General features: G+C 38.1%; 1 protein-coding gene across 1 annotated transcript; it reads right to left on the bottom strand.

The window, feature by feature from the left end:
• Positions 1 to 11,185: 11,185 nt before the first annotated feature.
• Positions 11,186 to 13,027, bottom strand: LOC137736121 (uncharacterized). The gene is made up of 3 exons (XM_068475451.1): positions 12,499 to 13,027; positions 11,936 to 12,105; positions 11,186 to 11,749 (listed from the first exon to the last, which is right to left on the bottom strand). The coding sequence occupies exons 1-3, from the start codon at positions 13,025 to 13,027 to the stop codon at positions 11,186 to 11,188; spliced, it is 1,263 nt and encodes a 420-aa protein (XP_068331552.1).
• Between the last annotated feature and the right edge of the window lie 851 nt (positions 13,028 to 13,878).

Below are 13,878 nucleotides of genomic sequence, written 5' to 3'. Positions count from 1 at the left end.
TGTATTATATAATACCAACTTGGTTACGGCTCTAATTCTTCACGAAAACTCTAATATATTCTTCCTCGCAATATTTAAAACAGGTTGATTTAAGTGCTTGTGTTTCAGTCTATTAATAGAATGTATATGCAATTTTTTTTTTTTTCTAATAACATTATATCAATAAACAAAAACGCTTTGATGATAATAAACTTGTTTCATACAAGTTGATCTCCTCACCTACCATGTATGGAGTAATACATTAAGGAAGGAGATCCTAGGAATCCTCACATTCTAACCGTTCATCGTATATCGTGCGGTCAGTTTTCGTCAGATACTATTTGTGTTTAATTTTAAATAAAAAAAAGTCAAATGATTTCTGACCGCACGATACGCAATGAATGGTTAAGATGTGGGAATTCTAAAGTGGATTCCATATATGAAATGGTTGATTGACCTCAGATTTTTTTATTTTTTTATTTTTTATTATTATCTTGTGTTCGGGTGCAATAGATGTGTTAAGTTAATTGTTTAGACATAAAAGCAAGTTATACATATACACAAAATCATACACCGTTTTCGCCTTCTTGCACCGTAAGTGGAAAGTATAATATAACAAACTCGACGTACCTAATGGTTGGGTCATAATATATCAAGCTCGCCATTGTTGTTGAAACTCCAACATAAGACTTTCCATTTACAAATAAGAAGAAATAACACTAGACCTTAAAATTTAGTAGAGGATCAATTTTCTTTTCAAGTAGGTTTGTGAGTTTAACTTGTAGGCGTTGTCTCAAATAAATTTCGAAGGTGGCCCATTACCATACCAATGATCCAAATGCCCAATAACTATCATGGATCAAAGAGGGACCCAACTGAAGGAGGCCCAATGGGACCATCTAAGTTTCTGGACCTAAATATATAATTTTACTCTAAATCTTAGAAATAGGGATTTAAGATTGAGTTCAAAAAGGCAAATACACTGTCTTGGTTAATTGAGTTTCTGAACCAGGAAGATGTATATCTCTACCTATTTTAATACCAGAAACTCTCATGCTTTGTGCATCTTGGTTGTACTTAAAAGGTCAAGAAAACCTGATCGAGAAAAAAAGGCAAGAAAACAATAATAGAGCAGTGTGCCATGAGCTGTTGGCTTAAGTAGCCTTTTCATGCTTCTTTGTGTTTGTTGTTGTTTTGTTTCATTAGTTAGCAATTATCGTACATGAAATTTGAGTTTAATTCTCTCTCTGATGAAGCGGACATTGAACACCACTAGACCAAATCCATACGAACTTGGACAATCTCTAAAGTGGTTCTTTTGATAATCTGGCGTGTTTTGAACTTCGTTAACTTGTCAACTTGTATAGGCAGAACATATCAATCAAAGGCTGTCACTAAGAACTCTCCACAACCATGATCAATTGAGCACAATTACCTTATTTCTTTGTCGACCAAAGAGTCGTTTTTATGAGTAACATGGCAGCTTACTTTGATTTTGGGCCAGTTTTCATGGCACGGCCCACAGAAAACATCCCAAAGTGCTTGCCTTCCTCATTCATGGGTAAAAACAACTTTTGGTTTCACCAAAGTCCATTGCCACAATACCCAATTCGCCCTCGAGCGAGTCTGATCCATAAAATGATTTTGTTATCATCTTAAGTGGCTCGCGTTTTGTCCACATGAAAAGAACAAAATAATGAATTCAAATTTTGAAAATTTGAAAGCAAAAGAGATAATGAGCTATTTATTGAAGTTGATCAGAGTCTCTAGGACTCGGACTGTTTATAATAATTTATTGAGTTAGTTTTGGGGTGACCTAAATGTTGCAAGTAAAAAGAGAAGAGGGGGGAGAGAGAGAGAGAGAGAGAGAGAGGGGGGGGGGGGGTTGAAGGGGAATAACTATTTTAAAGAAATTGGTAATTGCTTACAAGTTCATGAGATAAACCAGGAAAACCATCTCCTTTTTTTCATTAATGGAGGGTGGGGAGTGTGGGGGGAATAACTTTTTTAAATAAAGAAATTGGCAATTACTTACAAGTTCATGAGATAAATCGAGAAAACCTTTATTTTTCTATTAATGGAGGAGACCGGAGTCCGCATTTTATTTTTTGAAGTGAAACGTTAGAGATTTTAATAGATATCAAAGATGATTACAATCTTCAAGAAGGACATCCTGGATAAGGTCTTGAGGCTCTTCAAATAGACAACCATCAAAATCAGAAAATAAAGTCAACTTAATCAAAATCTATGCGCCACATAATTGACAGATCTATGGACATGACAAGCTCGAGAATCAACTAAAAATTGTAAGCCAGACCAAATATCCTCAGCAAGAAGACCCAAGGATGAGTTATCACCATGCAAACTGCCCACTTAATTGACTACTCGCAGGACATCACATTCAAGCTCAACAAACGCACCCCCAATAGATACTTTTTTTTTTGTACACAAATATGACAAATAGATATTCAGTACAACCAATCTATATTAAGAAAACAAGCCTACAACCAATCTAATATGTTCGTTGTATTTGCTGGGCAATACACTCGATAGATCAAATAATAAACAAACGGAATCATTTGGATATGGTCTCTCCAAATACAGCATTGTAATAGTCAAAAGAATCAGATAAGACCTGGATGTCAAATATAACATATATGGATGATTGATTAATTAATTAATTAATTAATTAATTAATTAATTAATTAATCATGCCAAAGTCTTAAAAATTAAAAAAAATTAAAAGTTCCAACCCACATATTGTAAATGGGACTCGCCTCCACCGGCATTAACTGGTCCAACTCTCGTCTTCTTATTTGCTTGGAGACGAATTCAAAATACATGTCTTTTACTTGAGTTAATTGTCAACATTTTATCTTTTGAAAAAAAAAAATTTAGTCATAAATCGCAATCATATATAGAAATGATATAAATATGTCTTATTGCAAAAGACAAATTTTTTATTATTAACCACAGGCACCGAATCATCCTTCAAAATTGAGGGGAGCTGAATCATAAGTGAAGGGAGGGTTTTTTCTAATTGGGGATGGGCGGGAATGTAACAGCCTGTTCCTAAAAATTATGATTTTTATAATTTTAATAAGTGAAGTTACGAAAATACCCTTCAAGGTCAAGTGTTGACTTTTGTTGACTGTTGTGTCATGTTACGTAAGGTTCGTTTTCTTGGTTTATTCTTGTAGTACTCATCGCTACGGACACGTGGGCGCAAACAGGAAGTGATTTGGAGTTATAAAGGAAGAATTATTAACGTTTAAAGTTAGGGATATTTGGGTAATTTTATTTAACTTGGAATGCTCCAGATTTTTGCAGCAAAGATTTGTGAGGCCACGTGTGTGGTTGGGATGGAAGGAAAGAAAGAAATCAACGGCTAGGATGAGAAGGAGAGAAGAGAAAGGAGGAAAGGAGGGAGGAAGGTGACCAATCAGAAACAGGAGCAAGGAGGGGAAAGGAGAGAAGAAAAAGGGGGAGGGGGAGACACAGGTTGGCCCGTGTAACCCGTCGGGCACCACCCACACTGCCCATTTCCCGACATTTTTCCGTCGATTTTTCGACGATCTAACCCTCACCACCACATAAAACTACTCCTTATCTTCCCCTCTTCCATTTCCAACTAAATGTTATTGGGATTTAGCTTGAATTTGAGTAGAATGAAACCCGTGTGTTCCGTGGGTGCCATGGCGAAATCCGACGATCGTGAAGTTAACCCAGCAAATTACCACCACCACTAGGTTCCCCTCAACCCTAGGAACAAAGCCCAAGCAATGTTTGAGGTGTTGGAGTGAATTTGGAGGTTGAATCGAACACACCCAAGTTTAGGGTTCCGTACAATTCGAGCTAAATTGGGGCTTTTCCCGGTCAAATTGGGGTATGAAAGTTGCTCCACTCATTGAGATCTTCATTCCTGCAAAATTTGAGAATTTTTAGAAATAGTTGAATTTTCCGACGAATCAAGGTGGCCAACTGCCACCAGCAGCAGCGCATGCGACGGCACGTGGCCAGTGGATCGCTAATGCTATTTTATGTTAAATCGATATATTGATCTTAGATTTGATATCCATATGATGTGATTTGATTATAGTGAATCTAGTTTGATTAAGGTACGTTCTTGGAAAAAATATGAATCAACGATCCGACCGTTAGATTGTCACCAAAATTTAATATGTTATAGTACGTAATATTTGAGGATAAGAACTTATGGATCGAGAATCCAATGCGCGGATCTTCCCGAATTGGATTTGTAAGTTCGTAAAATAAAACGTTAACTGCCACTTGAATTTGCAATTGGTGAACATCTAACCGTTGGATCATAATGAAATTTTAGGATGATGTTTTAGAAACATAATGTGGATCTTTGGAAGTTACTGATCGAAAATCCGAGGAGCAGATCTTCTGGATTGAGTTACGTAAGTTTGTGGACCCTACCGTCGATCTTTGACCGACGGTTAACGTTTGGTCAATGGGTCTCAAATCATTCTAGATCGTCTTTGGGGATGTGTTTTTATGTAAATTACATGTTCTATCAGTAAGGATTATGAGATGTGATTTGATATTTGCTTTAGGCGACTGTCGTTCGAGACATCTCGATATTCATGCTAAGGAGTTATAGAGCGGACTCCAGGTGAGTGGGCTTTTGGTTTTCTATATATACGTATGTATACTTTACGTTTTTCCCAGAAATTGTTTTAAATGAAATGTGATTGAAATGCCATGTCATACTTGCGTTATATTTTAGTATATGTATTAGTGTAGTCATGCATAATGTTGTTTGATGCTGCAGAGCCCAGGTAAGCTATAGGTAAGTACATTATGATGTTAGTGGTTGTGATGTATATGGTTACGCCTGAATGCATTTGGTACTCATTATCTTGCACCCTGGTTTTAGTGCTTCGCCCGAGGTCAGGGCTTAGCCTTCACATGATCGTTCACCTCCCGCACCACACGCTCACTTTGGATCCAAGGCAGGTGCCAACCTGTTGTACAGACCACATTAGGATGTTCCGACTCGTAGGTAACTTGCGATACTTCGCACAGCCTTCATGTGATCGTAGCACTTGAGTGTATTTATTTACATATAGCCTGTCGTACATATCACACTATGTGGTTCTGACTCATGTGCCGGAATTGTTTATGAGCTATAGATTCAACCATACATGTCACGTTAGGTGACTCCGGCTGATATATCTTTTTATATTGATTTGCATCACCTGGTTTACATATTTATTACTGAGATACTTGACATGGCACTCACTTTGGTTTTCATTGCTCTCAAGCCTGATTTTTATATACGTATGTATTATTATTTTCTGGGAAATTATAAGGATTTTATGGTGAGGGGTTATTATTTTTGGAAAGAGAAATGGTTCTAAAAAGCTTTGTGTTTGCCCACTCACATTTTTTGTTTTTCACCCCTCCAAGTTTTAGCTACTGAAATTTCGTATCAACGAGGATTCTTGGCGAATCTCAGTATGGGTGGCTACCTCTGAGGGTATGATCCTTACCCACACTACTGTACTTTACTTATGCTCTAACGTCGCGTGTAAAATGGGTTCATTCCCGCTTATAGTGCACTCTAGGCTTTAGGCACTTTTAGGTTCAAATTTATTCACATTTTCCACATCACTATACTTTATGGCTTAGTCACCTTCCAGGTGTCGGCCATCACAGCTCGACTCAGAGTCCTAGTGGACATTCCGATCGGGGTGTGTCAGGGTACACGCAAACCACTGAGTAAATTTGATATGATGGCTGGAGATTCGTCAAATCAAGTACTATAGTTATTAGTAAAAAAAAATAGCGAAAAAGACGATGAGTTAAATCATTAACTTGACGACGCACATGAATAGTTTCTTTAATATCGTTGTACTCAACTTATAACACTCTCTTGTAGAGTATTATCATTATTCCCTTCTTATTTCCTTGACTTAAAGGGTAAGTAAAAAAAATTTAGATAGCAATTAGCAAAATAATTGAAAAGAAGACTAAAACAAAACGTACATAATGCAGTATGCACTCGTATAAAATGAGGGTGTAATATCCACACATCTTTTTTTATTTTTTACACATCTTTTTAATTTTCGATCATTAAATCAGATGAATTAAAAAAAAAATCAAAAGATATAAATTAATAAAAAGTGTGATAAATAAAAAAGAATGTGCGAAAGGCTCACTCTTACAAAATAACATGTTTCCCGCATTTGATGGGAGGGAAACAACAAGCTGATTTGTAGGGACTTGTCATTTTCTCCCACTTTTGCCTGCAACTCACTTTTGATCCCCTTTTTTGCCATTTTCTCATGCGTTTCTACCTCTCTCGGGCTTCGTTTTTGGCAGCAAAATCCTTGTTATCTGTTTCAATGATGAACCGGTGAACTTGTTTGGCTTTTTTTTTGGTAAACTGGATTTATAACCAGGGCAAAGTCAAAAAACTACAAGGAGTTCCACACCAAGGGACAACCAACAAAACATAATACAAATAAACTACTTCAGAGTGATATAGGGAACAAAAGACCCGACACAACTACACCATTGTGTCACCCTAAATCACTTGATCCTAAACAAGACTTAAGGCGGACATGGTAAATCATCCTTGTTCAATATATAAACTATCGAAGATGGAGGTCTGTCGACCCAAGTATAATCACTCATCTCCGAGTTCTTGGAAGAAGCAAGTCAATCAGCAACCATATTTGCCGATCTAGGCACCCAGGACCAACAACACATCTGGAAAAATTCCTTCAAACGCAGAATTTTCCTTAAGACTGGAACCATGTTCCACCTGCCATTGAATATGGAATTACTTAAGTTAAAAATTACTTCCTTAGAATCTGATTCCATGACGATTTTGTCTAGCTCCAAGTTCTTGGTAAGCATACACCCCTCCAAAATTGCCTTTGCCTCCGCCACTTGAACACTTGATGCTGAGATACATGATTTTCTTGCGGCAACAAACTTACCATTTGAATCTCTAATTACCATTGCAACAATTCCTTTCTTCGTTGAAGCATTCCAACTAGCATCAACATTAACTTTAAACAATGATCGATCAGGTGGAGACCAAGCATGAACGGGTTGAAAAGTACCATGTCGATTTTCAAGGTTGTTAGAGCTTGTCCGCATCCCACTTGTAGCCCTTTGAGTTCTCCTAGTAGCCTCCATAAAAGTTGCATAGGCAGATTTAGTCTTGTGAATAACCTACAAAGGAGATACACTCTTTTGATTGAAAATAGCATTGCATCTCTCTTTCCAAATATTCCAACAAGTCAACGCAACTTGTGACAAGAGCCAAGTTTTATCTTGCTTAACGCCCATATTATTCACAATTAGAGAATGTAACCAATTACTAAAAGTATCAATTTCATTTTTATTCACCTTGTAGTTAAGTTGGCCTCCAAACCAGACAGGTTCAACCCATGGACACAGAAAAAACATATGCTCCACTAACTCATCTTGCTCCTTACAAATAGGGCATATTGGTGAGGCAGCAACACATCTCTTAAAGAGATCCAACCTTGTGGCAAGAGCTCTATGAAGGACTCTCCACATAAAAGTTCGAATTTTAGGAGAGGTTTCCAACTTCCAAATACCTTTCCAAACTTGGCTACTGATTGATGCCATCGAGGAGGAATTCCGGTTTCGATTAGAACAGTCCTTACCATGTAACCAATGATAACCCGATTTCACTGTATAAGCACCCCTTTTCTCCAAAGGCCAAATAAATCTATTATTACTGGAAGGATCCCCAATTCGATCGTATTCATGGATTCTGATGACTGCATTTTCTGAGGCATAACAGTCGATCCACAGTGACTATACATATATATATATATATATATATATATATAACTATTATGTACGCATGCAGAAAAATGTTTTGTCCCTATCCGTACTACGCTAATCTGTTCTAGTAATTGATATCGGAACTTCAAGAAGATTTTGGTCCCTAGGTTTTGTAATATTTTTTTTGCTTTTTACGTTTTAAGAATCTGGACGGTACGAGAAAAACTAATTTAAGTATATGAAATACTATAAGGTGGGCAACACAAAACTTAACTCCAATACCGAATGACACATCTCGACCGAAATCAAGGCGTGTTGGCCGTCATGTGACGGTGACGTAGCCATATACACAGTGCGGAAATGATAATGATATGAAGAAATGTGAATAACTAAGAACCAAGCTAGCTAATTTACACTAAGCAAATATAAGTGCAAATACCAATATTTAAGTGTGATACACCATAATCAGAGTATAGGTAGCCTAAGTGTTGTCCAACAAGACAAGTACTAATTATACAATACCAGAGGTGGTCCTACATTAGTGATAATCTGTCAGAACCGCCGCGATTCCTCTTAAGCCACCAACAAGCACTCCTACCTAAAACCTGGAGGGGCGCAAAACAGAAAGTGTGAGTGGGCAAAAACAAAGCTTTTCAAAAACATTTTAATTATCAAAGGTAGTAACCCCTCGCCGTAAAACTTGTATAATTTCCTAGAAACTAGAATACATATCTATATCACAACCATGCTCAGAATAGAAAAATCCACATATATACCATGTCAAATATCTCAGCATAAAAATATGTAAGCCAAGTGATATAAATCAATCCAAATGATGTGTCAACCAGAGTCACTTAATATAACCTGTATGGCTAAATCCATAGCTCATCCATCTAGCCGGAGTCACCTAATATGACCTGTACGGCTCAACCAATAGCTCAACAAGTATGTCTGCACATGAGTCGGAACCACCTAAAGTGGTCTGTACGACAGGACTAGGTGTAAAATAAATACGCTCAAGTGCTACAATCATGTGAAGACTGTGCGAATGATCGTGGGTCACTTACGAGTCGAAACCACCTATAGTGGTATGTACGATAGAACTGTACACCTAACTTGGATCCAAGGTGAGCGCATGGTGCGGGAGGTGAACATCATGTGAAGGACTGTGCCCTGACCACGAGCGGGAGCACTAACACCGGGGTGCAGGTTATGAGCTATACAACCCCACGAACAACCCCATATTTTTAGAAAAATTTTCCGATGTCCCACGCACCTTCACGCGCAGGCATGTGCCTGGCACACTAAACGGAAACCCTAACGGTGTTAAGGAATATACCGTTAAATGTACCTAACACCATTAGTAATATTCGTCAAAGTTGACAGAATATTCCCCTTCTCCTTCCTTGGTTCGCCGGAGTCTGGCGCCGGTGACCTCTGCGACTATCGGTTTCTGGAAAAACTTCTAATCGTTATATCTCACTCATTTTAGCATCAAAATCCATGAAATTTAAACCAAAATGAAGCTCATAATTAAAGGAACACATCCTTACCACTTTTATGCCCTAAAACTCATAGAATCTCGCCGGACAAATCTTGATAATCCGACCACCTCTGCAACTCGCCGAAACTGAGCTTCCCAACATCCAAAACCTTTAAAAATTCCTCCCTGAGCTTCAAGAAGTAGTCCTAAGGCTCACTAGAACCTTAAAATTCAACGAAACCTCCGCGATCACAACGTTGTCACTGTGCACCACATCGAAGTTTCCTGGTTTCCGAGCTTTCGAAGTCTTCACGTCCAACCAAAGGTATAAATGAGTTCCTAGGCTCGTAAAGAACACGAATATCACCTTCACAGCCTCGATCTGTGCACGAAATGGTTGGTTCACCAGCTGACCGTACAATTGTACGGAAAATGAAGAAAAATCGAGAAGGATGAGAGAGAGTCAACGGGAGTGGTGTGTGTGTGTGGTCTAGATGGGTCACCAAGCAAAATAAAAGAAAAATAAAACCTAAGTTCTAATTGGTTCCAAAAACTAAGGAAAACATAAATTGGACCACAACCAAAATGCATGTCACACAACACCATCTAATGTCCAAGGGTAAATTAGAAATTTCCATGCTCTCGAGGATAAAATAATATACACATTCGGGATGTGCTGTCACAACCTACCCCCTTAAGAAAATTTCATCCCTGAAATTCACACAATAATTACAAACCTCTAATAATAAAAAAAACAAGCATGGATACATATCTCTCTTAAGATCCTCCATCTCCCAGGTAGCTTCATCCACCGAGTGATTTCTCCACAAAACTTTCACTAAATGCACAGTCTTATTCCTCAGAACCTTATCTTTCCAATCCAAAATCGTCACTGGCTCCTCGTCATAAGTGAAATCTAGATTAATTTCCAATGGTTAAGCAGGTATCACATATGATGGATCTAAGACATAATGACGAAGCATGGAAACATGAAAAACATCGTGCACTTTCGATAACTTTGGAGGCAACCCAAGCCTGCAAGCAACTTCACTGACTCGCTCAGTGATCTGATACGGTCCGATGTACCTAGGATTCAGCTTACCCTTTTTCCCGAACCTTACTACTTCTTTCCATAGTGACAACTTTAAAAATACCCACTCGCCAACTTTATACACCCGATCAGTGGCATGCTTGTCTGCTAGACTTTTTTGTCGATCCTGGGCCGCTTTCAGGTTAGATTTAATTACTTGAATATTCTGAGTAGTCTCATCCACAATTTCAGAGCCTACCAATACTCTTTCACCATCCTCTGACCAGTACAATGGCGTACGACAAAACCTACCATAAAGTGCCTCAAAAGGTGACATACCAATGCTCGAATGGTAACTATTATTGTAGGCAAACTCCATCAAATCTAACCGCTGATGCCAAGCGTCGCCAAACTGCAATACTGAAAATCTTAGCATATCCTCCAACGTCTAAATAGTCCTCTCAGATTGCATGTCTGTCTGAGGATGATATGTTATACTGTAAAGTAACCTCGAACCCAGAGCCTCCTAAAATGCCACCCAAAACTTAAAAGTGAACCTAGGATCCCGATCCGAAATGATACTAACCGGAACCCCATGGTATTTAACAATCTTTGATATGAATAATTCAACTAATTGGCTTAAAGAATATTTCTCTTTTCATACCCGGCAAATAATAAAATGGTGGAATGGTATGATACATTTTAGTACCCCCGAAATGCATTGCATATGCTAAAATATGCGCTTCATCAAGAATTTCTTTCTTTAATTCAACATTATTCGGCACATACATTCGTCTGTCTTGCGTAAGCATACCATCAGACTCTCGAATCCTTAGATCTTTCTTTTTCCCTTGGTTTCTTGCTTGAATTAACTCCTGGGTTTCTTCATCATTCATCTAAGCCTCAAGCACACGATCAATTAAAATTGGTCTGACCTGAAAACTAGCAAGCAAAGCTTCCTCCTGATTTGCCACTCCTAACTTCACTCCAGTGGATCTCAAATCTGCAAGAAGAAGGATACGACTAGCGTCTAAAGCATTAATTCGGCCTTGAGACTTCCTACTAAGTGCATTTGCCACCACATTTGCACGACCAGGGTGATGCTCAATCGTGCAATCATAATCACTAAGCAATTCAATCCATCTTCGTTGTCGAAGATTAAAATCCCTCCAAGTGAAAATACACTGAAGACTTTTATGATCCGTAAAAATCTTACATTCTTCACCATAAAGATAATGTCTCCAAATCTTTAAGGCAAAGATAATGGTTGTTAATTCAAGATCATGAGTAGGATAATTCATCTCATGAAGCTTCAACTGTCGCAAACCATAATCAATCACCCTACCATGCTGCATCAACACACAACCCAGACCATTCAAGGAAACGTCAGTGTAGATCTTGAAATTACCATTATCATCTGGTAGCTCCAAAACAGATGCATGAGTGAAACAATACTTCAACTGCTGGAAGCTTTGCTCACAATTATCGTCCTACTCAAATTTAACATCTTTTCTTGTCAACCTCGTTAGTGGTAATGCAATAACTGAAAAATCTTTAACAAACCGTCGATAATAACTTGCTAGACCAAGGAAACTCCGTACCTCCGTAACGGTTCGTGGCTGCTCCTAATTCTCAACGGCTGCTACCTTTTGAGGGTCCACCAGAATACCTTGGGCAGTTATAACATGTCCCAAAAATGCCACTTGATCTAACCAAAATTGGCATTTGCTAAACTTAGTATACAATTGATGTTCCCTCAACTTCTTCAACACCAAAGTGAGATGTCGAACATGCTCTGCTTTAGACTTAGAGTACACTAGAATATCATTAATAAAGACAATGACAAACCTGTCTAAATATGGCTGGAATATTCGATTCATCAAATCCATAAAAGCTGCAGGTGCATTAGTTAATCTGAATGGCATCACAAGAAACTCATAATGACCATATCAAGTCTTAAAAGCCGTCTTAGGAACATCCTTACTTTTAATCTTCAATTGATAGTAACCAGACATCAAATCAATCTTAGAAAACACGTAGGCACCTCAAAGCTGATCAAATAAATCATCTATACACAATAACGGATAACAGTTTTTAATCGTTACCCGATTCAACAGCCGATAGTCAATACATAGCCTCAAAGTCCCGTCTTTCTTTCAAACAAATAAAACTGGAGCTCCCTAAGGTGAAGTACTAGGTTGAATAAAACCCTTATCAACTAATTCCTGCAACTGGATTTTCAATTCCCTCAATTCAGTAGGAGCCATTCGATAAGGAGTTAAAGATATAGGGTTTTTACCTGGAAGTAAATCAATAGTGAACTCTACATCTCGGTCTAGCGTCAATCCAGGTAAAGGGAATACATCGGGAAAATGCCTGACTACTCGTACATTTTCCACACTGTTAGGAACATTATCGTTCAGCACCACATGAGCCAAATATCCCTTATAACCTTTTGTTAACAACATTTTAGCCCTCATGGCAGAAATAACACAATGTCTCACTCCACTACACTCACCCACAAATGTAACCTCAAGTAATCCAAGACGATGAAAAATGATTGTCTTCTTGTAGCAATCTATATTGGCACGATTGTAATGTAACCAATCTGTACCCAAAATAACGTCAAAATCAACAATATCTAACAGGATAAGGTCAACTGGCATAACAACATCCTCCACCAACACGGGACATCCTGTATACACACAGTTAACATAACATGTCTCCTCTCTAAGCATTGAAAACTCTAAATCATACCCAAGAGGTGTAAGATGAGGTTGTTGAAGGAAGATTTGTGAAAAACAAGTTCATTTGAGCAACATCAACAACATGCAATTAACAATTAAAAGGCGGAATCATGTTTATATGCACTCAAAAACAAAACTTAACCCATGAACTTCAAAGCCTAGTAGATAGGTGAACCAAGACTCAACTCAAAACAAAGTGAGTTGAGAAATCAATACCTTTGTAGATTCCTCTTTGCATAAGCAAAGGCTAATCACCCAAAGAGAGGGCCTTCATTCCTTGCATCTTAGATCCATGGATTTGGATGGATGAAAAGGTTTCTCCAAGTTCCCAAAATTGAGAACCTCTAAGTCTCCACACCAAGGCATATTGAAGAAGAAATGAGTGACCTAGAGGAAGTAAGATTGCTAGCTTTTCCCCTCTAGATTGGCCGGCCTCTTTGAGAGCAAAGGGAGGTTTGTGTTCTCATCTTTACTCCTAAGAAAACCCTTAGGATGAAATGGCTATAAAGATGTCTTTATACCACCTCACAATGGAGTGGCAAACTTGCAATTAAGCCAAGTTCACTACCCTTCTCTAAATGGCCGGCCTAAGGGGATTTATTGGGCTATTTGGGCCTTTGTGAATCATTATTCATTAAGTTGTCATACAACTTAAGTCAATGGACTTGACGTTCGAAGCCCATTGGGCCTTAAGGTCCAAAACTATCCCGAGGTCTTTAACGAACTTATTCGTTTGATTAATTAACATATTAATTAATCCTTGCCATAAATAATTAAACCATTTAATTATTCTTACTCATCTCCGTTGAATCTTCAATCTCTACCTTACACGGTGTACGATC

Source organism: Pyrus communis, chromosome 6 (genome assembly GCF_963583255.1).
Source record: "Pyrus communis chromosome 6, drPyrComm1.1, whole genome shotgun sequence".
Taxonomy (NCBI): domain Eukaryota; kingdom Viridiplantae; phylum Streptophyta; class Magnoliopsida; order Rosales; family Rosaceae; genus Pyrus; species Pyrus communis.
This window is presented reverse-complemented; position numbering and strand designations above follow the sequence as displayed.